Source organism: Macrobrachium nipponense, chromosome 41 (genome assembly GCF_015104395.2).
Source record: "Macrobrachium nipponense isolate FS-2020 chromosome 41, ASM1510439v2, whole genome shotgun sequence".
NCBI lineage: Eukaryota > Metazoa > Arthropoda > Malacostraca > Decapoda > Palaemonidae > Macrobrachium > Macrobrachium nipponense.
Window position 1 is genome coordinate 5,104,524 of NC_061102.1, and position 26,017 is coordinate 5,130,540.

General features: G+C 42.5%; 1 protein-coding gene across 2 annotated transcripts in view; it reads right to left on the minus strand.

Annotated features, from left to right (window-relative positions):
* LOC135212451 (uncharacterized) overlaps positions 1-26,017 on the minus strand; it is a 39,167-nt gene that overhangs the window by 1,927 nt on the left and 11,223 nt on the right. For both annotated transcript variants that reach the window (XR_010313909.1, XM_064245849.1), the window contains exons 6-15: positions 23,571-23,900; positions 21,836-22,078; positions 21,240-21,521; positions 20,375-20,656; positions 19,679-19,975; positions 18,856-19,092; positions 18,326-18,613; positions 17,778-17,880; positions 15,435-15,837; positions 433-513 (exon numbers count right to left, since the gene is read on the minus strand). Coding sequence is in view for 1 of the 2 variants with exons in the window: in XM_064245849.1 (XP_064101919.1) it covers positions 433-513; positions 15,435-15,837; positions 17,778-17,880; positions 18,326-18,613; positions 18,856-19,092; positions 19,679-19,975; positions 20,375-20,656; positions 21,240-21,521; positions 21,836-22,078; positions 23,571-23,900 (2,546 nt within the window). In the remaining variant the exon portion in view is untranslated. The remainder of the gene's footprint in view (positions 1-432; positions 514-15,434; positions 15,838-17,777; positions 17,881-18,325; positions 18,614-18,855; positions 19,093-19,678; positions 19,976-20,374; positions 20,657-21,239; positions 21,522-21,835; positions 22,079-23,570; positions 23,901-26,017) is intronic.

Below are 26,017 nucleotides of genomic sequence, written 5' to 3' on the forward strand. Positions count from 1 at the left end.
CAAATAAATTTTTAATTGCTAAAGTAATCAACAAAAAGTCTGCTGCAGAATCCTAGCAAGTCTTAGAAGAGGAGGCAGAGTATTCTTTTACCCTGGGGCTGGGGGGCGGGGGCAGAAAGGTCTCTGAAGTAGGTACTGAGAGAACAGTAAGAATGGCAGGAACATGAAGTTACTGTAACAGCTTTAAAATCTGTACATAAAGCCTGTAATACTCAATGCAGATAAAAACATGGTCAATGACAAGGAAAACACAGGAGATTTGAAGAGAGTGTGATCACTGAATTTCGACATTAATGGCTGGAGTGAAGAGATAGTATCCAGGGAAGCTTGAGATCTCATAAGACATATATGGCTTAGACATGTGATGAGAAGGGATAAAGAAGATAAAGAACAGTTGGTCTAAACAGCGGATATGTAAGTAGCAATCCTTACCATTTTTTGAAAGGATGACAAATTAATTTTTGATGACAACTGAACCTTTTGCTGCCTTATGGGTTGCAAATCACCTATACCCTGGAATAACACGAGTGCATTATCATTAAACATGAATATATATGCTGTGAAAGTAGACAGATGATTGGGAAATCTCAGTGTCAGTAGGAAAAGAAGAGCTCAGGTTAAGAACCACCACATTTTATTTGCAACACGTTTCGTTGTTTCTTCAGACTTGTTGTCTGGCATCACCCATATTTACAAGTGTGATGCCTATAGCACCACCTATATTGACCAATCAAACAGGTCAATCCTGACAAGATCTTCCAAACATTATGGCACTGCTCCTCGTACTGGGTGCTTGCTGGCCAAGCCAACCAGATCACCAATTTTATAGCATATAGCAGGTTAGAAAATTTTAGTTTTCTTGGGACTTTTAATGAAGAATCTATTGAAATATTCTTTAGAAAACCAGTATTCACCCCCCCCCCACCCAATAGTAGCGTTGTGTGCGTGTGTCCTTCCTTTTCTTCCACTGATTCGTCGCTGGAAGTATCGGGAGGCCCCCAGGCTGATTTTTATAATGTCGCCCACTTTTCTTTGGGAGTTAATTTGATTCCCAGGAAGAGGGAGGCTTTTTCATCATTCTCATTTATTTCAGAGTCGAAGGCATCCAAGATGGCGGCGATTTGGAAGACACTCGGGCTAGCCAATCCCCCTTCCTTGGAGGGGTTGCTAGCACACTTTATGGGGGCTCGCTATGTGGCGGGATCGCAAGCTTAGAAGCAAGTGGCAAATCCCCCCACATAAACCTAATCAATCCAGCTGCCCAACTCACTCTCAATAACATTTTCCTCTTTACACTACAGAATACAGCAGGACAATTGACCCATACCTACATACATAAAAAAAAAAAAACACAAACACGTACTTAACCAACTTCAGATACTCCGGGTTAGGCGGTGCTGTCTGCTGGATATAGGCTACAGGCTAGCCGGCAGACAATCACCGCCAATAACCAAACACAAACCAACCACCTGAGACCCACAACAACTCAACAACCCGACAAATCACTGTAGACGAACACCAACAGCCTGAAAGAACATGACAACCACACAACTTACCCCAGCACAACAACCCGCCAACACCAACACTACCCCAACCACCGCTCACAGACACCGAAATGCACTACCAACCTCTTCAACCTCACCACAACCAGACAGACACACGCACAACAACTTTACAACCCCAAAATCTACCAAATAACACATCAACGGACAAAACTGCTGCCAAAACCAACTTTATGCCTCTCACGAACGCCTTCTTACGACTCGCGTAACAGACTCTCGCCACCGATGTACACAACAGAGCGCCACAACAGACACATGCTTCCAACCGCCATTTAACCACTCCCATTTATTCCACCAATCTCTCTCTCTCTCTCTCTCACGCAACCCTTGGAGACGTTGTCAGATATAGACTACTATCATTACTCCTCCATATTACCTCCCCCATTACATTTGACAACGTCTCCTTACACTCACAACATCCACACTAAATTGTCTTTCGCAACACCCAAGGATGCTCAGATGCAGGCCCCCTGGATCTTGTTTGAGGACCATCATACACTTTCAGTTACATCTCCATTCACTTCTTCCAAACCACTTTCATTCAAACTCCTATTATCTCCCTCACTACCATCCTCCCAAATCCCATTCACTACTTCACCGATATCTTCTAACTCTAGTTCCACCATCTCCCCTATTTCGGCTACCAAACCACTCAGTTCATCCATACTTCTGTCAAACTCCTGCAAAGACTTATCCATCCTATCAACTACCTCCTTACTACTTGGTTTCCTTCTCACTGAAGTCTCATTTGTCTCTGTCAACTCAAACCCACATACACTACAAGTATCATTCATTCCCTCAAAGTCATCCGTAGCACACACTTTACCAACTGTTTGCACCCTACCACCAAACCCCCTTACCATGTCAGTCACGCTTTTCCCTTCCACTTCCTCTCTCCACACTCTTCCGTTTTCTTCCATACTCAACCAACACTAACTGTCAATCTCCCAGACCCATTTGTTCACTGACAGTCAGCTCATACTTATTCACTCTCAACCACTCACTCATCGCATTCTCCCGAACATACTGTGGTACTTCCTTCCACTTACGGAGTTGGTTATGGTGTGCCCTAACCTCATCCATTCCCCCACCTACTTGCAATTTCCCCAAAACATAACTCAATCCACTCAGTCCCACTTCCAAAATCTCAAAAGACCCTTCAAATTTCTCCCTTACTTTATTCACATTCATTCTTCCCATCTCAACCACCTCTTTCACCTTATCCCCAATCCTAAAACTCTCAAACCTTTCACTCGCTTTTTTCCAGAAATCCCGATCCCCTTCTGACAGACCCAACTGCGGCCTGACAATCCTTTCAAAATTCAACACATATTTACAAGGGGACATACCTATACTCTTCTGCAGTGTGGCGTTATATACCCACACTGCATGTCCTACATACATATCCCAATCCTTGTCATCTACCTAACAGTCATCGTCCTAACAGTCCTTTCAGCCAATCCATTCGCACTGGGCATATACAGAGTAGAATACACATGCACTATACCCCATTCCTTCAACATTTCTTCAAATTCCCATCCCACAAATTCAGGTCCATTATCACTCAATATTTTTGCTGGCTTACACACACACATGGGCAACATCACTTGACCCACCATTCGTGCAACAGTTTCACTCCTCTTATCTTTGATGGGAACCACATAAGCAAATTTACTCATGTGACCCACCATCACAATCATCCCCACGTGTCCTCTCGCAGTCCTAGGCAAAGAAACACAATCAATCACAAGCATTTCAAACGGCTCTTTCATCTGCAATCGCAACACAGGTGGACTTGCATGCACACTCTGATACTTCCCCCTCTGGCAGTCTTCACACGTGACAGCCACATCCACACAAATCCTATTCAAGCCAGTGGCATACATTCTCTCTCTCATGCCTTCCCACAGCTTATTTTTCCCCATATGCCCAAACTGATCATGCACCAACAAACACATTCTCACAGCTGACTCAACAGAAAACACCGGCACATAAACTTCCCTGTCATACACCCCTTCCTGCTGCAAAAAGTACACTATGTTTTTACACACCACAAACCGTTTAGCAACCCTCTTATATACATCCAACTCACATGGCCAATCTTCCACACTCACTCCTCCCAAAACACACTGTCGCAACACACTTATCTCCAGGCACTTATCTTGCATTTCCTCAATCTCTTCATCACTCAACAGATCATTCTCACTCCTAGCAATATCAATCATACTCACAAAGTTTGCTAAAAACACATTACTATCTTGAATCCTAGCTAATTGTCTGCCCCCTTTCTAAGAATTCCGTTTCCTATATCTACATCTATATCATGGATCCTCAAAAAATCTATCCCTATTAAAAAGTAAGATGGCATAGCATTTTCTCCTATAACTATAAAGTTATGTATTACTTCAAGATCTCCTAACCTAACCTTTAACCGCACCTCTTCCCATACTAAAAGTTAAGTATATCTTAGTTTTACCAGACCACTGAGGTGATTAACAGCTCTCCTAGGGCTGGCCCGAAGGATTAGATATCTTTACGTGGCTAGGAACCATTGGTCACCTAGCAATGGGACCTACAGCTTATTGTGGGTTCCGAACCCCACTATATCGAGAAATGAATTTCTATCACCAGAAATTAATTTCTCTGATTCCGCGTTGGCAGAGCCAGGAATTGAACTTTGGACCACCGGATTGGCAGCTGAGCACGAAACCCACTCATCCAGCGAGGAAATTTCCCATACTAAAACACTTCCTCGTCCTAACCCATGTATTCTCACACTTGTAAACTGCCTTTTCACTTCCCAATCGCATCTCTCAAGTTCACTCACCACTGACCCACTCACCAAGGAAACTTGTGCCCCTGTGTCAACCAAACTACAGTACGCACTATCATTTACTCTGATAAATGTCACCATTTTCCCTCAAGTCCCATGCATACACACATTCACTACCACATCCACCTGGTTATCCACATCACAATCCTCCTCACCACATTCATCCTCAGTCATTTCCCCATTTCCACAATTCTGACTCAAATCCCCTTCACAGTCCCTCTTTGTAACCAACCAATTACAACCACGTTCCCCACACTGAATTATCAAAACCCCATGTTCATTACCTGCACTCACCCTTCCTTCATACTCAACCGGTCTGTCCCATCCAAAATACCACACTTTTATTCCAAACAACTCAGCTACTGCTGACAACAATTCATGCAATATTTCTCCTTCCCCACCTTGTTCCTCTGCATATGCCACTTCCTTCTGCACATCACTCATCAACTTCACTCACAACTCATTCACACTACCTGGTACCTCTTCAACCAGACCCTTATCTTCCAAGTCTTTCAATACTGAAAACAAACATTCACACACTCTCTCATTCCCTTCAAACCTCTCTTTTACAACTAACCCCTCAGGTACCATAATCGGATCCCAGTCACTTTTCACAACACCACTGTCCTTACCCTGCATCCTAGACATCGTATCAGCAATCACATTTTTACTCCCCGGCACATATTCTAAGCCAAAATCAAACTCACTCATATCCTCAATTGTCCTCGCGTTCCTAGCATTCACACTTTCCTTCTTGATCATATACACTAACGGCCAATGGTCCGTCCTTATGACAAATTTTAACCCATACAAAAACACTTTCAATGCTTTCACACAAAACCTTATTGCCGCAAGCTCCTTCTCAACCACCGAATACTTCAGCTCTGCTTTATTAAAAGTTTTACACACATACACAATCACTCTCAATTGTCCCTCCCCATTCACCTCTTGCATCTGCACCAAGCATCCTCCCATACTAAACTTACTAGCATCAGCATACAACTCAAGCTTACTCGCCTCCTCACTATAGTCTGGAAAAGCCAAGGAGACGTCTCTAGCAGCCTCCTCTTTCAATCTCTCAAATGTTCCCACCATTCGCTCATCCCGCCTCAGCTTAGTACAATTTTTCTTCCCGGTCCATTCAGTCAATGGCTTCCCTATACCCGAACAATCCCTAACAAACTTCCTCCCGAACTCAATCAAACCCAAAAAACCCTTTAACTCCCGCACAGTCCGGGGACGTGGAAACCCCCGTTTACTTTTTCCACAAACTTTCCACTCTTCCTTACGCCACTCGCACTCACCTTATGACCAAGAAATTCCACTTCCCCAGCCAACCACGTACACTTCTCCAGCTTCACTTTCACTCCAACCTCTTCCAACCATTCTAACACCTTCTCAAGCAGTTCCATATTCCCCTCAACAGTCTCACTTGCAATCAAAACATCATCTATAAACACAGTCACCTTCCTTCTATCAAAACCAGCCAAAACTACATTCATCGCCCTCTGGAAGGCAGCGGGCAAGTTAGCCAATCCTCTTGAATTGATAGTGACAGCTACCACTCGAAAACGCATAACATGCCTGCTCCCTTCCTCAAGAGGCATCTGGTAATAGCTCCTTACCAAATCTAATTTCGTGAACACTCTCATCCCATGCACCTTATACACACAATCAGACACCACATTCATCGGGAATCGCTCCTTCAGTCACTTCATTCACCTTCCTGTAATCCACACACATCCTCAAACTCCCATCTGTCTTACATACTGGGACTATGGGACTATTCCAAGCACTCTCGCTCTTCTCGATCACTCCTACTCTCTCAAGTTCCTCACACTGTTCCTTAATCTCTTGGCTAATAGGCGCAGAAAAGTGTCGGGGATGCTGGTATATGGGGGTATCATCATTCAAAACTATCTTGAACTCTGGAAGCTTAGATCCCCTGAATTCCTCATCACCACGACTCAACGCACCCCGCCTGTCCCACAACGTCTGCATCAACCGCTCCCTCTCATCATCACTAACATTTTCATCCACCTCAATTCTTTTTCCACTCATCACTGTCTTTCATGCTACCTGTCATCACCCGCCGCACCTTAACATATCTTTCGTCGTCCACATCCACCAACGTATAGAACAACCCCACACAATCACCTTCACGTATACCCCACACTCGCTTTTTCCTAACAGTCGGCAACGAGGCTACAAAAACCCGAGGATTCTCCATATCCAAAATCCCATTGTACACATGCACGCCCGCTCTTATCAACTTGTTTGCATCCACACCCTCAACCACATATGCACACTTGTCACCTTTGACAATCCCAAGACTATTGGACCACACAACTTTCACACTAACAACTTCTCCGGCTTCTCGCGGCACTTTTACACTCTCTTTCGCAACCAATGGCACTCCCTTCCATATTTTACTGCTTACCCCTCCATCCCTATCCAAGTACAACTCTCCAACATTCCCCTTCCTATGCAATTCAATCATATTCCTGCTCGGATGGACCACCATCCCACACTTCTTCAGGAACCTGTACCCTAACAACATATACTTATCACTCATTCCCTCGATCACATAAAAGTCACCTTCATCCATCACCACCCCTTCGATTTCTACATTTTCACGCAACATTCCCACCACAGGCATTCCTATATTTCCTATTCCTCGTACCTCCCCTTTACATTTCCTAATTTCACACTCACTCCACAACTTGTCACATCCATTCTTAAAAAGAACACTGACACTGTACCCAGTATCAATCAAAGCAACCAAATACACCCCTTTGCACCTTACTTTTACGCTCATACATTCATGAGCTCTTCCTCCAAACCCTTTTTCATGAAACAATCCTTCACGCACATGCATCACTCTTACTGCCCGCACTTCAGAGGACCCACCCAACTGAATCCCCTTTGTACCTAGTTTCCCAAATTCCCAACCTGACTCATCTTCTTTCACCCACACACACTTGCCACATGACCTTCCATTCCACATTCAACACATTTTGCCCGCTGTTCTTTACACATCTTAGCATAATGCCTGTTCTTCCCGCAATAACCGCAAACCTCAGTCACACGGGTACCCTGACATCCACTTGCTATATGCCCTACTTGCCCACACCTGTAACATTTAATATCCCTATCTTACTTACACTCGCTCACCAAATGCCCCATTTGCCCACACCCGAAGCAGGCTCCCAATGCCCACCGACATTCATTCTTCTTGTGTCCTAGCTTTCCACATCTGTAACACTGCTGCTCTCGTTCACTACTAACTGACCCTACTCTTCCAACGCTTGCACCCCTATCTCTCATATTGTTAGCCATACTTACATTACTGGCTCTAACGCTCCTATCAACCACTTGCTCTGCCATTCGCCTTGGCCCGTCTAAAACTGCCTCCCTATAGCTCTTAAACTCTGGTATAACCTCAGCTACTTCAGTCCTAACACTAACACTTCTACTCTCTTTCATACACCTATCCAACTCATAATCCTCTACTATTTCCAAAATGTTGTTCCACATCAACCTTTCATTCGTCCATCGCATTTTCTCCTTACATTTCAGATTTACAAACTCGTACACACTCTCAGGCACAGTTGCCAACAACTTCCTCACTAACTCTTTACACTCGTTTATCCCTTCGTCCCCAAACTTTTTCCTGGCTAATGTTTCCAACCTGCACACATACATCGACAACGACTCACCAACATTCTTTCTTACTTCATCAAAACCATGTTTTCTCCTATATCTAACACTACTCTTTATCCTCTTTGCCTGTTCCACAATCCTGGCTTTAACACTCTCATAAGGCACATTCCCCACACTCATCATTACCCCATACATACTCAACAAAAATCCTGTCAAAAAGCTACCCAACTCTCTTGCCTAGACTCTTTTGTTATCCCCATACTTTGCCTCACAATACCTCTCATATTCCTTAAGAGTCCCCCTATGTCCCTACTACCATACTCCTTGTATTGTGCACATCGGGGTACCTCTCTCATATACACAGCCTATTGTACTTCTCGTTCACTCTCTCTCTCACTTTCGCTACTTCCATTCTGATCCCTCTTAACCTCGTCCGAATTCAGCGAATCAACTTCCATACTAACATCCATGCTCCTGATTACACTCTTCTTACCCTTCTTTCTACCCACCTGCTTCCACTCACCACTATCTAAATCCCTCTCAGCCCTTTCCCAATGTATTCAGTCCTAGTCTCATCCTGTCCATCATCCTTACTAGCCTTCTTTCCCTTAGTCTTCTTCTTTTTCCTCAGTCCCCTTTTATTCTTGTCCTCAGGTTTATCCTTATCCTATGTCTTTCCCTTACTTATCACAACCAAATCACCTTCGTCACTCGTAGTCTCATCCACTCGCTCTTCCCCTTTCTTTAACACTCCTGGCCCATCACAAGACCCAGTAGGCCTACCTCCTACAGCTCCCTCTCCTATGAATCCCTTTATCATCTCCTGCACAGCATTCATTATTACTAAGAATTTTTCGTCCACTTTCTCAACCATTCTCACTTCTGTTCCTTTCATTTCTTCTTTCATTTCCACTTTTGCACTCCTTAGCATTCCTCTCATTTCCTCTAACTTGCTCTTCAGCTCCTCACCCTCAACCTCTCATTCTCCACTCTACCCTCCACTTCCAATCTTTCCTTAACTTCCCTCGCTAACCGCAACTCCTCCTTCAGCCTCTCCACCTCACTCAATCCTTCCATCCCATATTTTCTCACCACTCACACACCAGCCTAGACCAATCGTCCTGCAGCTGCCACACCAGCAGTCCCTGTTCGGACACCAAAAAAATAATGTGGCAGGATCACAAGCTTAAAAGCAAGCGGCAAATCCCCCCCACATAAACCTAATCAATCCAGCTGCCCAACTCACTCTAAATCACACTTTCCTCTTTACACTACAGAATACAGCAGGACAATTGACCCATACCTACATAAAGAACAAAAAAACACAAACACGTACTTACCCAACTTCAGATACTACGGGCTAGGTGGTGCTGTCCGCTGGATATAGGCTATAGGCTAGCCAACACACAACCACCACTGATAACCAAACACAAACCAACCAACTGAGACCCACAAACCCACAACAACTCAACAACCCGACAAATCACTGCAGACGAACACCAACAGCCTGAAAGAACACGACATCCACACAACTTACCCCATCACAACAACCCGCCAACACCAACACTGCCCCAACCACCACTCACAGACACCGAAATGCACTACCAACCTCTTCAACCTCACCACAACCAGACAGACACACGCACAACAACTTTACAACCCCAAATTCTATCAAATAACACATCAACGGACAAAACTGCTGCCAAAACCAACTTTATGCCTCTCACGAACGCCTTACTTCTTACGACTCATGTAACAGACTCTCGCCACCGATGTTCACAACAGAGCGCCACAACAGACACACGCTTCTGACTGCCATTTAACCACTCCCATTTATTCTTCCACCAATCTCTCTCTCTCTCTCTCTCTCACACACACACACACACGCAACCCTTGGAGACGTTGTCAAATATAAACTACTATCATTATTCCTCCATAGCTAACCCCCTCCTCAGGCTGGCCAGGCCTTCCTCCCTCCTCCCGGCCTCGTCTTCGTGGGTAGCCGAGGTCAGTCATCTTGTATTGCTCTGTCAGTGACTGTTGCCGCTTCTTCGAGTCAGAGGGAGGCCATGGCGTCACCCCCGTTGATGACATCACGGGATCAGTCATGTATTCCTCCGCCAGTGGCATCTGCTTCCCCTTCAGACCGAGGGGAAGCCGTGACGTCATCACCACTTGTGACATCACTCCCAGTCATCTCCTCTGCACTGCCTCTCTCAGCCGTGACGTCATCTCTGCCACCCAGTTTGCTACATCTCCGTTCCATGTCATCAGAGCCTTCTCTTGCAGACCAGTCTGAGGTTATATGCCAGGCAGTGCTCAAGAGGTTGAACTCTGTTTTGGGTGATAAGTTGGCTGCCTTGTCAGCTGGGAGGACTGGAAGGATATGTGTTGCATCGTCCCCGCCTCCTGCGAAGAGATCGCATAAGAAACCAGTGATGTCTTCCTCTCCCTCTTCCCTCTCTATGCCACGTCGGTGTATCAAGCATTGGAGGGCTAAGGACTTTGCTCTTTCTTCGCCTACGAGGGAGGAACAACGCGGACGTGTTCTCGAGTGTTGGTGTTCCGAAGAGTGTTAGTGTATCTTCTCTTGTGCAATCTGCAGTGGCTGCTTCGTCCTCTGCATCGATTCACGAGCGTGTTGCAACCTCCCCCATCTGTGCACATCACGAGCGTGTTGCAACCTCCCCTGTCCGTGTACATGATGCAAGTGCTCCTACTTCTCCATGGCCTATTCATTGCCGTAAGGATCTCAAGGCACCTGTCAAGAGGTCGAAGGTGGTGAGCGCGAAGTTGGTGCAGCAGGAGTGTTTGCCTGCCCCTCTCTCTGGTGTTTCCAAGAGTTCGACACTGGGGGATTCTCCTTCAATCTCAAGTGTTCAGGATTCCTCTCCAACTCACGTTTGTACATCTGCCACGCCCGTGACTATTCATGGACATGTTAATGAGTCATCTGTTGGAGGAGTGCGTAGTGATGTTCTTAGTGTTGTAGTGGGTTCATCTCAAGAGCCGGAGTGTGGACCCAGCCCAGACAGGTTAGTTGGTGTTTTGGGCTGTTTGGCTGCTGATCCTTCTGTTAATCTTAATGAGGAAGGTGCCTTAGAGGAGCCTACACATTCTTCTCATCGTCGGCCTCCGTTGCCGGAGCAGGAGCATGGAGACATGCAAGAGTTTTTGTCTTCATTTTCGGAAGTTGTCAATCTCATTCGTGGATTCAACAATTTAGAAAGTAGGACTCAGGCTCGGTCGTCTTACACTCCTTCTTGCTTGGAAGCCTTGGTGGGAGCTATGCAGAATCCCAAATCATCTCTTCAGTTTCCGTTGTCGGGGCACATCCAGTCGTTCTTGCATAAGGTTAACGCCTCTGTTTTGGACCGGGACGGTTCGCTTTACTCTAGAGGCTCCGCCACGCTACTACCCCCACCTCTCACGAGACATAGGAAGTACTATGCTACGAACTCTGCATTTTTTATGTAGCGCCATCTTAACCCATACGTCATTTGCCTGAAGCCAGGATTGACTTTGAAGCAGGTGAGGTCGGTGGCTCCTTCCTTGTCTCCACAAGATGCCTCAGAGCTGGAATCTACGGCAGCCTCCATGTTGCAGATGGTTTCTTGGCTGGACTTCTGGTCTGTGGTCATTGCCAAGATAGCTTCTGACAGGTCCCCAGAAGGGTTGGTGAGTGCATCCTCACTTGCCAGTCTGTTGCAGTCCGGAGGCAAGGCGTTTTCGTATATGGCTCACCTCCTTCTGATTAGAAGAGACGCGACTTTATCTAGGATGGAGAGATCAGTTGACACAGAGTCCTTGCTGGCTTTGAGAAACAGAGATCTTTGGAGTCTCAATTTTTATTCCCTCGGACCGAGCTCAAAAATGTGTAGACTGGTGCCGGGCTGACACTAAAGACAGACTGGTGCACCAGGCCATGTCTAAGTCGGAGTCTCGTCCTCGGAGACATCTGGCTCCTCCTCCTCCCCCTGTCCAGCAGCAGTCAAGAAGATCGTCACCTGGTAGGCCATCGAGGAGTTCGATTTCAGCAGGGCCTTCCCGTTCGACTCAGCCTAGGTCAGAGGACCAACGTCCTTTTCACTCTCATTCCTTTAAACCAAGAAGGGGCCAAAGGGGCAGAGGTAAAGGGGGCCGTTGGTAGGTTAGGCGCCTCTCCCTCTCCTGCGGCATGGGTGGGGGGGGTGGGTGTGTGCCTGGCAGGCCATTGGGCCAAGTGGCAGAGTTATGGGGCAGAGAAGTGGGCTTTTTGGGAGGAAGTGCAGAAGTTGCTGGACAAGGATGCGATAGAGGTAGTGGTGTGTCCATCTCCGGGGTTTTACAGTCACATCTTCTTGGTGCCCAAGGTGTTGGGAGGAACAACATCAGTCAGCTCATCAGTGGCAGGTTCTTCTAGGAGAAGCTGGTTCCTCATGGGCATCTTCTTCTTCGGTCTCTGCAATGGAGACTGGGAGAATTCTGGTCTCCGGCGGAGGACTCATCCCTCTTAAAAGTTCCACTGTCTCTGGAAGTGAGAGAAGACCTTCGTTGGTGGTTGGATGACCGGAATCTTTCGAAGGGTGTCCCTCTGCGTTCTCTTCCACTGGGCTTCCTTCTGTTCTCAGATGCCTCCCTCACAGGTTGGGGGCTCATTTAGACGGCCTCATCGTTTCAGGCATTTGGAGTTTGGAGGACCAACAGCAACATAACATCTTGGAGTTGAAGGCAGCCTTCTTGGGTCTAAAGGAGTTTTGGGAGAGGGTAGAAGGTCATTCTGTCGTTCTCATGTCAGACAACACCACGGTGGTAGCCTATGTGAGCAAGCAGGGAGGCCTGGTTTCTCATCAACTTCACGCCCTGACCGTCGAGGTTCACCAGTGGGCTGCCATAAATTGGATAGAGCTCTCAGCCAGGTATATCCCAGGCAAACAGAATGTGGTTGCAGACAAACTCAGTCGTCAGGATCAGATCCTAGACACAGAGTGGTCCCTTCATCAAGTGGTAGCAGACAAGCTCTTCCAGGTTTGGGGGAGACCCATGCTGGACCTTTTTGTGACTCGCTTCCACAGGAAGCTGGAGATATTCTGTTCAGTGGTCCCAGATCCTTTAGTGTTAGTAGGACGCATTCCAACATCCCTGGGACAACCTGGAGGTGTGTGCCTTCCCTCCGTTTTGTCTGATCCATCAAGTTCTGAACAGATTAATGAGTTCACAGGGTCTCAGGATGACTTTGGTAGCCCCTCTGTGGCCTCAGGCAGAATGGTTCTCAGATCTGTAGCATCCCTGTCTCTTCACGGTTGGATGCTATCAAGTATCTCCTCCGAGCGAGAGGCTTTTCTCAGAGAATAGCAGGGCATATGTCCAGCAGTTACAGAAAATTGACCTCCCCGGTTTACCAAGGAAAATGGGCGATCTACTGTGATTGGTGTCGTAAAGGGTTTTTCTTCACTCACAACCTCTATTCAGCGAATAGCAGACTTTTTAACCTTCCTCAGAGACGAGAAACGTTTGTCCGTTTCTGCCATTAGAGGCTACAGGGCGGCCCTGAGTTTGGTGTTTCGCCTTAGAGGTATCGACATCTCTTCTTGGGAACTTTCCTTGCTAGTTAAGGGGTCTGAGCAGTCAAGTTCTCCTTGGTTCTCAGGAGCTTCACTAAGAGTCCATATGAGCCCTTGCGTCGCTCATCTGACAGGAGCTTCACGCTCAAGACAGTTTTCCTTCTGACCTTGGCATCTTCCAAGAGGGTAGGAGAGCTCCACGGTCTAAGCTATGATGTGAAGCACACCAGGGGTTGAGGGTCAGTGTCCTTCGAATTTGTTACAGAATTCGTGGCCAAGACACAAAATCCCTCTGCGCACAATGACAGGTTCACTTCGTTTTCCATTCCATCACTGAATGACTTTGTGGGTGGTGATGCTCAAGAGCTTTTGTTGTGCCCTGTCTGGGTCCTGCGTTGCTATCTTGAAAGGACTCGGCACCTTAGACCAGGCTGCTGCAGATTTTTTGTTAGCACAGGCCATAAAAAGAAAGAGGTGTCTAAGAATACTATCTCTTTTTGGATACGGGAAGCCATCAGACAGGCATACTTGACTCTTGATGATTCCACCACCACGTCTGTGCAGGCTAGAGCACATGACGTTAGGGGTATTGGTCCCTCTCTGGGTTTCAAAAAGAACTTGGGTGTACACAGAGTGCTAAGCTCTGGTACTTGGTTACGCCGGTCCATGTTCACCTCTTTCTATCTTTAGGATGTTGCCCACAGATCTATGGACACGTTTTCCCTGGGTCCTGTGGTGGCTGCCCAACAGGTTGTGTAACTCATAGTTGCCCTTAACAGGGCACTTTTGTATCTTACCTAAGATGATTGAGTGTATGAGAGAATGAGTGAGTTGGCTGGTCTCCTTCTTTCTCTTTTACCTTTCCTTCTTCCTTCGGGCAGGTTAAGGAATAGACACGTCATTCGCTGGACTGGTCTGATATAGGTGAGTGAGGTAGTCATAATGATAGTGTGGTCGCTTAATATACAAATATCAAACCCTCTATTCGGTACCATGCTTCACTCCTTAGCAAGGAGGAGATGGGAGTAGTACAAACCCTAGTGTATTGATTTGCTATTGGACAGTCATAGTTTCTCTTTGGTTCCCTATACAATGATTCTCCCATATATCAATGTATGTCACTCAGGGTCTGAGTGGTTAGATATCAATTTATCTAGCTTCTCAACAGGCTTCAGTCCCTCTCCAGAAGTCATTTCTTCTGGAAACTGGACTGGTGGGTAGGCCCCCAGCCAGTTTAGGATGTCTTGTACCTCCCTCCAAGTATGAGTTTATCCTATTGTTAAGACCAAAGGTTTGTTCGCGTATGAACAGATGACAAATTTTCTAAGACAATTTGTATTTTTCATAGCTACAAACCTGAGGTCTTAACATTATACTACCCGCCTCTAGCCGGCCCTCTGTTTGTTAAGACATCCTGAGTTGGGAAAGACTGACACAGTTGCGTAGGTGAGTGGTCTTTGACCACTCTTCACCCGATCTATGCATGCATTGCCAGATATACAAGATTCCTTGCTTTCATCTGATTTTTAACCAGATCCAGCTAGGTGCTAGAAATTATCCTATAGTTAAGACCTCAGGTTTGTAGCTATGAAAAATACAAATTGTCTTAGAAAATTTGTCATATCATTAAAATACTGTAATGTCTCTTTTAGGCTTGAAAACATGTTATGAAAAACAACGAAATGCGTCACAAATAAAATATGGTGGTTCTTAACCTATGCTCTTCTTTTCCTACTGAGACGAATATATATGCTGTCATATAAGAAAATATTTATCATGAAAAACTGGGATGAACAACAATTTTTCTCCAAATTACAAATACATATAACATACGTCTGATTCTGAAGAAACAAAGGCCTTGTTACGGTGGCCTAACTGAGGCTTGGGGTAAATCGGTGGTCTCCTGTCAAGCAACTCATTTGGTGACTGACTGTGGGAGAAACGTCCATCAGGGAAGCCACCTCTGCTCGCTAAAGGAATAGGAGCTCTCCCTCTTGAGAACGGTCTCTCTGAGAAATAATCCTGCCTTCTGTCTGGTGTATGAGGTCTCTGACTGCTGATTTGCCTCTCTGGCAAAGTAATGCTACTTTCAGATGTGCTATCACTGTTTTCTCTAGATGGCATGTGTGGTTTCTGATTACCTTGGGATGGATCTATCTCAGAATATATATTGTCTATAGCTTCCACCTGCTCTGCAATAGCATTTGATTCCCAGTCACGTGATTTCTTCTTCTTCCTGTGAATAAAAACTTACTGAAATTAAATTAATAAAGATAGGATTTTAATTGTATTGTTCACCCGGAAAGAGGGTCTCTGTCAAGGTAAACATGAAGTTTTCATAATTAAACAAATATTGTAATACTTACCTGAACACCTGAATTAGCCCTGGTCACTGACCAGCCCGAACTATATCCCCACATATTTACCCACTAAGTGGGTAATTTTAACTATCAGCGTTACAAACGTTGTAGGTAAAATCTAGTCAGATGAGTTACCTGTGTTACCTTTGGCAATGCTGCTGCAAATACTGGCCACCAGAGGCCTGGAATAGGCTAGAAATAAGCTAGACATACTAGATGATAACCTGTCCACTGATTTCTTGAATAACTAACTCTACTGCTTCCTTGTCTCCTGACCAAGACACACATCTCGTCACATCTCTGACTGGTATTACACTGAACCTTCCTACACAAAATAAAAAAAAGAATGTCGATCGTGTTTGAGGGTACTCATCCTACGCTTGCAGGGCGTGCAGAACCAATGAACACCAACATGTCCAGCAGTAAAAGGCTCAATCGTTGAACTGCAGATGAAGCAGAAGCAGAGGCGTTTGCAGACAGCGACGTTTATTTTCTAACTTATCCATAGCAAGTACAAAGTACCGATCCAATGTCAAATTGGGAGGAAAATATTAATAACAGTCCAAAATCATAATCTGATATCCAAAATACGAAAACTCTTTAAATGGGATCGGGCTCAATGACCAAAAGTTCACCTGATGTGGGACTAATCTGCACAGCATGGTGAACAAGGAACAATTGAGGAGACAGGCCTCTGGTGGCCAGTATTTGCAGTAGTGTTGCCAACGATAACACAGGTAATTCATTTGACTAGATTTTACCTGCAGCTTTGGTAACGCTGACAGTTTAAATTACCCACTTAGTGTGTAAATATGTCGGGATATAGTTCGGGCTGGTCAGTACCAGGGCTAATTCAAGTGTTCAGGGAGTGTATTGCAATAATACATTTTTAGGTGTTAAAGCATAAAAAAACATTAAAAAAAAGCATTGCACAGAAATACTATAGCTGTATAAATCCAACAGAACAGAATAGATAAAAGCTGACTATAATACAAATTAACTTTTTTATATCAGCCCAAGGGAAACTCAAGAACCAAACAGAAAATATAGCATATAAAAAGAGCAAATTTCAAATATGTACTACTCTAAAATATGCCAAGTGAAAAGCTGGAATGATTTCATAGAAGAAAACACTACATTCCAGGCCCTGGAAGGAGGAGGAGGAGGAGGAATACAGAATTTAGACCAAAGGCCAAGTGCTGGGACCTATGTTGTCATTCAGCACTGAAACAAAAATTGAGAGTAAAGTGATTTTAGATGTGTAACAGGAGGAAAACTTTGTAGTTGCACTACGAACAATGATTAGGAGAGGGTAGAAAGTAAGATGGAAGAGAGATAATGGAGGTACAGTAGGCCGAAGGGACATTGCAAAGAATCCTAGGTAATGCCTACACTGCACTGCGTGAGGTACACTGATGGCACTAACTACTTACAGGGATTTCAGGCTCAGAATTCCTACAACTTCCACATTCTATTGTTATAAACTACGGATGCCAAATCTGCCAACACTACAAGTGCCATACACAGTTCTCAAGTTCTCTGACTGTTCAGAGAACCTGCATCATCATGTTGGTGGGTGTCAGGTGTCACAACCCATTCTAAAACCAGTACCATACCATTTGCCTTTGTGGAATATTCTCTTGAATATCCAATGTTGACTTTTCAATTCTTAACGTACGTACATCTGTGTGGCTACAGTATATGCTAGACTGTACTCTTCAAAATTTTTATTAACTGTTACCATGATTCTGGAAAATGTATATATAAAAATAATTTATATTTAATTCTTCATTAGAAGATTTAAAATTCTACTTACACATTAACAACAATGAGGTATGATCCTATGGCAGTAATAATGAGAGCACTTAAGACAGAAACAGCAATCACCCAGCTCGCCGCACCAGTTGAAGCTGCTGGAACTAGAGAAGAGATACTTTATCAGCTCTCTAAGCTACTACCAAAAGACAGCTTATTGTCACATCTGGTTTTCACAGTATAATTAGAAACATGTAAAGAAGGAACCCAACAGCAGAGCAAATCCATTATACTGCAGTACGTATTAAACTATCCAGAATAATTTAATCAGCAGTATCAATTCATTTGTGATTGTATAACAATACTTCTGCTAATTTTCAACATTCCTTTCACCGAAAGTCGGAGTGAGAAAAGCAATAAGAAGTTAAAGGTATCTATATCAATCACTCACTAATGCTTTCTAAAACTCAGCAATATAACAGTAATCTACATAAAACATAATAGAATCAAATAACTATACCAGTAAATATCATGTAAATGTTATGTTCAATCACATACCAATTCTCACAAGAATTTATAAATACGTACAGTATGATATATTACACTTACCATCGACTATCAAAATAACTGACTTGAGAGCTATGCCTTTACTACTAATTTCTGTGACCATAACTTTCAAATCACTTTGACCATTTGGTAACCCTACAGGTTGTGTGCACAGCAAGTCCTTATCTTCCATCATATTTTTACAAGTGACATTCCCTTCGGAGAAAACTGTTTCTGGGTTACTTGGGTCATAAACTTTGAGTTCAATCTTTGCCTCAGATTCTGACAGAGTTGCCACAACTTCCAACACGTTGTCTTCAAGGGTAATGTTAACATCTTTTTGATCCATGGCTAAGGAAAAACAATAGAAATAAAAAAATATGTAATACCAGTACATAGATAACTATTCTCATCTTTATTATTATTATTTCATGTCTTAACCTAGCAATATCAAGTGTAATAGTGACAAAAATAAACAACTGTTTATTATGTGGAGGCTGAAATGGTTCCACTGAAAGTATGAATAACATTGAAAATGGTTTCTCATTGTTCCTTTCTTTCACCTTGAGAGGTACAATGATACACTGGCTTACCTGTAAATGGGGTAACTTCCTCATCACACTGCTTAATTTTTTCAGTTACATCAACACAGCGTTCAAAGTCTTCAGGATAGTCACCATATTCGAGTTCAAGAAAGTAGCAAGGGCTGCTTTCCTTTTCACAAATTAAGTTGCCCAAGTTGACTTTGTCTTGACTACCAACATCGACACGAAGGGAGGCACCGCTGTTAAACTTATCAGCTCCAACCCAAGCTACTTTGACATCAAGCTCTGACCAAGTAAAGAAAGATGTGAACAGAATAAACTAACTTAATTTATAACTTACTATAGGAAGTCTCTACATAAAAATCTTTTATTTACTACTTTTGAAAACAGGTTTGGTAATGACAGCAATACACTGAATTATCCAGCAAAAGATGAAATACATCATAGCCTTCAATACAAACAAATCCCTGCAACTCTACACTTTTTAACTAAGTATTCAAAGTCACTAAAGCTGTAATTGGTTATTCATTTATAGCACAAAGCCGTAGAATACATATCTATACCAAATTAATTTCAATGGCCATTTTGATATGGATCCAGTCATGAGACTAGATGTTCTATATCAGTCCTGCTTATAGTTACCAAGAGTCTGCAGTTTGGTCCTTTTCTCACTTAGGACAAATGCTCATAACTTTAGACACCTGGTAAGTAAAGACCTAATTTTTTCGTCATTTTTGGTATGACATTGTGTGTGTCCTATGGATAGGTTTCATCTACTGAATTGTGGACAAAATGGAAGGTAATTTCAAATAACATATAAAATCAATAAAGCAAATAGTAAAGTATACAAAAAATATACTTCCATACTTACTTTTTAAAGTAAGACGTGCAGTTCCTGTTCCAGACAATATATCATTTTTCTTATCCAACACAGTGAAATCAGCATGTTTCTTGTCGAATATACTAATATCATGGGAGAATTCAAAAATTTTATGAGTGAAGTCAGTTTCCATCCCTTCTCCAGATACATCAGTTGGATTGTCTTCATTAGGTGGTACTTTTACCAATATATTTACTTGATCATGATCACATTTTTCAGCCAAATAAACTTTTGTCGTGTGGTCATCTACTCGGCTGACTTTGGTAATTAGAATAGTGCTTGCTGATACTGAAACATTAAAAAAAATAACTGGTCAAATTACACATAAATTTCAAATGAATATTTTTGTGGATCTTATCATTCCTATACCACAGTACATGAAAAATTTAAGAGTTCAACACACTAAAATGAGATCAATATGTAATAGAAGTATATGAAGGTTCAATCCAGCAAAAACAAAAAGAGAAAGAAACGGTACACTTGATATAACCCACTCAAATTTCACAGATACCCTTTGCATCTAACACAGCTGGAGGTAATGATGATGAAAGGCATCACTATAATCTAAATGCTGTCTATCTGTATGCTGGTCATTACAAATTCATATTCACAGAACCTGAATTAAAAATCCAGTATTCAAGGTCTGGTTTTCAATGATTTTGCTGTTTTTGCTTATCTATCATTTACCTTGGTCTTTCAGTGGCTCAATATTTGTTCCCGTGGAAGATGAATTATCTCCTTCCTTGTGGACAGACAGCTGATAATTTGTATTTGGATCAAGATCAAAAAAGGTGGAATAGCAGGAATCCTCACTATCACAGAGAATTTCTGAGGACGATTTTCCAGCCATCCGAAGAAGCGTACCTTGATGAACTTCTTCAAGAGTAGCAATGTACTCTTCAGCATTTGCTGCTGTCCAGTAAACTACTATTGAACTGTCATCTAGTTTACTAACATTGAATTTCAAATCTGTAAACAAAAGAAAAAAAAGGTGCTATTCCAGTACACTGCAAAAGTAAAATATGTTCATACACCAATAAATAAAAACAAGGCTACCCTGAGCTTCTCTTTTCTTTAAGCTTCTCTTTCTTCCCTCAAAACATAGACATACATTTGCTAAAGAATCCAAAAATACATTCTCCCTGTTTTCATTTAAGATGAAAGCCCTATAAGTGTCTTAAAATGGGATTGGATGGTCTACTTAAACTGCTTTAAAATACTTATAGAATTAATATTACCTTTTTTTCATGCTTGCACTATAAAAATTTTTAGAATACAATTTCAACTCTACAAATATGCCACAGAACAATTAACTTCAAGCGGAGATGGCCATAAAAGTCAAGGAAGCGATTAAACATATGGACTACAAGGTAGATATTGGTGGAGATTTGAACACTTTCGTGCAAACATCCAGACCACATTCTTCAAGTTCCAAACTGTTAAATACCGAGTTTTGCTTACCACATAGACAGGTTTACATAACTTTTGGATTTTGTGTTAAAACAAATAACTAGTACTAAATAGCCAAAAAGAAAAAAAAAACTGTACTTACGATCAACATTGATATGTCCAGATGCAGTTACATTCTCTCCACTTGTGCAAACCACCACAATATCAAGAGACTGTGATGATTCTGTAAGGGGTACAGAACTACTCTCACAGGTAGTATTACTCATTTTTATGCATTCGATGTCTTTTATATTTAGAGGTTTTCCTGCGGAGAAAAGTGCCAATCCTACACGATCACTGCCCTCAATGCAAGCAGCTGATAATGTAATATTTCCACGATCTTCCCCCTCATCTTCTTGCAATTGCAGTTTCTTTACAGTTAAACCTGTTGCCAGAAAAAGTTGGATTAAATGAGTAAAACCGACACAACCACGAACACAAAATTCAGTTTTATAAAAAGTTAAAAGCAAAACATGAATTACACAGGTGCCTCACAGCAAACAGGACCTCTTCTGAAAAGCACACTTTTTGAAAGACCCTTAATGATGGACTAGTTTTGGAATACGTATTCTTCTCAAGTGCAAGTATGTCAGAGGATTATGAAAGAAATGTTGGGAGTCCATTGGGAAGTGTTCCTGAGATGGTTTCAAACAAAATACGAAACAAAACTATACAAAACAATAAAATGAGGTACATCACCATTACTAATGTCAGGCTCTTCGTCTTCACATAGTCCTACAAATTTGTCCTCGAGACCTTTTGCACGATTCGCTGCTTGAACACAGAGAGGGACACACTGGACATCAGGGGGTAAAGCAGAGTGATAACAAGGACTTATACTTTTGTTACAAATTTCATCCCCGATTGAGACATCTATATCATCATGTACCCTTCCTCTCAGGATTGTAGTGTCATTTATCCACACCAAGTCAACAGCAACTTCTGCAACAGGAAACCGGTGAAGATTAAGATATAGTAATATGATAGCTAAAGAAAAAGTGCTGGGTTTAAAGATGGTAATAAATTTACATACAAGCAATCATTTATATTTTTGTAAGAACAGCTGTAAATTTAGAAAACTAACTGTGACTTGTATTATCTTAAGAATCTTCTGGTGTACATACGAAAGTAGCAGACTCTTGTTTCATACTGTTCACCCAGAGACTGTGCGACAGACCTCTCTAAGCCATTTCCATCTACCTTTCATCATGATCTCATTTACATATGGAATTTTCCATAGTTTCCCTTATCAACACAAAATGACACACAGTTATCGACCTTTACACCTTATTATATCATTTCTAACTCCATCCTGCCATCTCAATCCTAATATTCTTCTTAAACCTTTAGTTTCGAGCTGACAAAATGTCTTGGAAACAGTCTCATTTTCATGTCTGCACAGCAATACAAATCACACCAAACATATTATGTAGTATTTAATGCATAACTTTCATTCATATACAAGATGCGCAACTGGAACCTCAGATGTTCAAGCGAAGATGCAATGCATGACTACCAGAATACTGTTCTCTTTGCATTTGAATCTATTTTTATCTGCTTTTTCATTTTTTTTAACACGTTGGCTCTCTTCAGGTACTATTTCCCTTTACTTCCTCTTGTTTCTTCCTAATGAATACAATATTCTTTGAAACACTGAACTTCACGTCAGTGGCCCCTTGGCCTTATTCCTCATGAATAGGTTTCATTTTCTGAATAATAACAATGCATATAATAATAATAATAATAATAATAATAATAATAATAATAATAATAATAATAATAATAATAATAATAATAATAATAATAATAATAATAATAATAATAATAATAGTAATAATAATAATAAAAATAATTGTCTACTGTACTAGATTATTGTGCACATGGAAAATGTGAATCTTAATTTTCTTTATTTACTGCCATATAACAGGATAACAGGTTTCACTCCAACAGTTACATCTTTCATAACACGAACAAGTCCTCTCAGGACATAGCTTCCAGTTCTGACCAAGTAAAGTTGAAAATCATAACCTGTAAGAATATTATTAGCAATGTATATTCCTTATCTTACTATGCAGTATCACAGTAAACTTTTCTAATCAGTATTTTATCAACCATTTAGCTGTAGTGAGCTAGTACTGCCATTATAATCCAAGCAACCTCATTTCTTATTATATTGTCATGAAAATGGTATGAATTATGATTTCATAAAAGAACAGGTTCTTAACCCATAAGCCATGGCCTTCTAACAGAGATGAGGACAACTAATCCAGAGCTAAATCACATAGCTGTCAAAGCAGCAATTATGACATTTCTGACATAAACTTTTGTGAATTTCCCTAATAATCAAATCTTAAATATTATCTCTAAACCTATTTTTGTATTTACCTGTACATAAGACTGTAAGCAAAATTAACAACATAAAATAATAACTTACCCACAAAAGTTACATACGCTGGTGCAGCTCTCGTAACTTTTTCGTCATCGTATTCCACCAAAAGGAACTTCCTTTCGCCAACAAAGCTTATGTTATCAGATGTTATAAATTCGTACGCACTGCTATCTTCCACTGTGATACTGCTATCTCCCACATTGACATTACCATCATACAAAATGTTTACAACAGCTTCATCTGATCCAGAAACCTCTACAAGCTTAGCTCTAGATGGCACAGACTCTGCTCCATTTACAGTGAAAGTTGTGCTACCAGAGTTATCAGAGATAACACTTTTAGAAATCTTCTTAATTGTTGATGTGTCTGGTGGACCTGAAAAACCATGTGTCTTTAGCATGAAATATGTGGATTTGGTTTTCCAAACAATACAAATCCTTACATAGAAGCTGTTCTTTAATTATATGAAAAATTATCTATACCATCTACATAATCTACTAAAGGATAATAGCAACATGATCAGAGTGATGCTAGCCTTACTATATTACTTTATATCATAATGAACATTATTTCAACAGAACAGTGCCAGCATTCAATATAAATCAGTGGAATATCATCATCGAACACAGTGACTACCAATATGAAACAGTACTATTTCACTCGTGTATCATTACTAGTACAAGCTGGTGTAAGGACACATAATACGTGTACATAATGACTGGAATGTGGATAATTATATCTGACATTCCTTGTCATAGGTCTTGTCACTAACAATATTTTGAGCAAAAATGCCTAAGCATTTATAGTAATTTAACATACCTACAAAGTAACTACCATACATTATCCTAAATTAAAAAGAGAGGAGCTCTAGAATGATAAAGGCATCGAAAAGATTGGGTAAATTAAGAACTCAAACATAATAGGCTTCATATCAAAGTAGGGAAGAAGTGTAAATTAAATTTTAAACGAATCAGGCTCTATCAAAGATAGTGAAATATATGAAGTTGACTTCAGCATCTAACACTTGTAATATGGCAATTTGTCGAAAATTGCATTTTTCCTAACTATACAAACCTGAGGTCCTTTACAATAGGAAGGTAACTAGCGGCAGCTGGAACGGTCGTAAGCTTCAAACGAAGGACTTCGGTAGTTAACTGCTTGTCCGACAGTGCACGCACGTGCGACTGGGAGGTGAAGAACCACTTTGCTTTAGGCCCAGGAAAACGCAGAGTGAGGGGTGGCATGAGGTGGGACTATGTGTAAAGGACCTCAGGTTTGTATAGTTAGGAAAAATGCAATTTTCGACAAATTGCCATTTGTTCCGATATGAATACAAACCATCCGTCCTTTACAATAGGAAGACTCACTTCTTGGTGGGAGGAATCCGAGTCTTAAGAACAGACTGGTGTTCGCCCAACCTTGGATTCCCTCCTGGTCGTAAGAGCAGAGGGAGGGATCCTAGCCTCTGCCAAAAGATCGGGGTATGTACCGCAGGATCAATGGTCAGACCTCTGGACCCAAGTAATAAGAGGGAGGCAAGCGTACCTCTTAAAACTAGCAAGCAAGAACTGGTTCCTATTGCAAGAGGCAATATGAAGTCATGGGTTGTCTCTTGTTGGCTTCCACTTCCCCCCCCCTTATTGGGGGAAGTGGTAGATAATCGCTCCTATCCCTACTGGAAGGGATAGGATGGGGCTCGGTCGAGTAGCTTACCTACATCGCCTCCTGATCCAGCATAGTGACGACCGCGTCCCTCTGCCCACAGGTAGAGGGAGAGAAAAAGATGGGGAAGAGAAGGCCAGTCACATTCTCATTCATCTATCCCTTCATGCAGTCACACAAGGATACGATGCTGTTCTGTCTGCTTGGGTGCAATATCTCTGACTTCGTGGGCTCTCGGACGAAGGGTACGGATGTCGTCGCTACCATCAGCTTCGTACGCCCTCCTGATCACCTCACGCAGCCAGAAAGAGTGTTCCTGTATACTTCTTTCTTCGTCATCCCGGTGCTAACGAAGAGGCGTCGACGCTCAGGCCTGAGGTGCCGAGTTCTCTTCAGATAGCGCCGTAGTGCCCTCACAGGACAAAGCAGCATCTCATCCGCATCGATGTCAGTGAAGTCCATTAGGGAGGGGATTGTGAAAGACTCAAACCGAAGGATTCTGAGTCTTCGCTACGAAGTTTGGTACGAAATCGAGCGTCACAGATCCTCATCCCCTGGATGCTTGACGTCAAAGGAAAAGCCATGCAGTTTCTCTACTAAGAGGGAAAGAAGGAAATAGTTGCGATGACCTATCCCTCTTTCTGGCCGACATATTCTTCGGAGTGATGTCCAGTACCCATACTGGTCTATCCGTCTGTAGCGAAGTGTCTCGCGTTCTCGTATTCCATTGCAGCGAAGCCTCTCACGGTCTCGTACCCCACTGTGGCGAAGTCTCTCCGTCTCCGCGGTGGATAGGACACCAACACTCCATGGTGGGTGTCGATGGTATG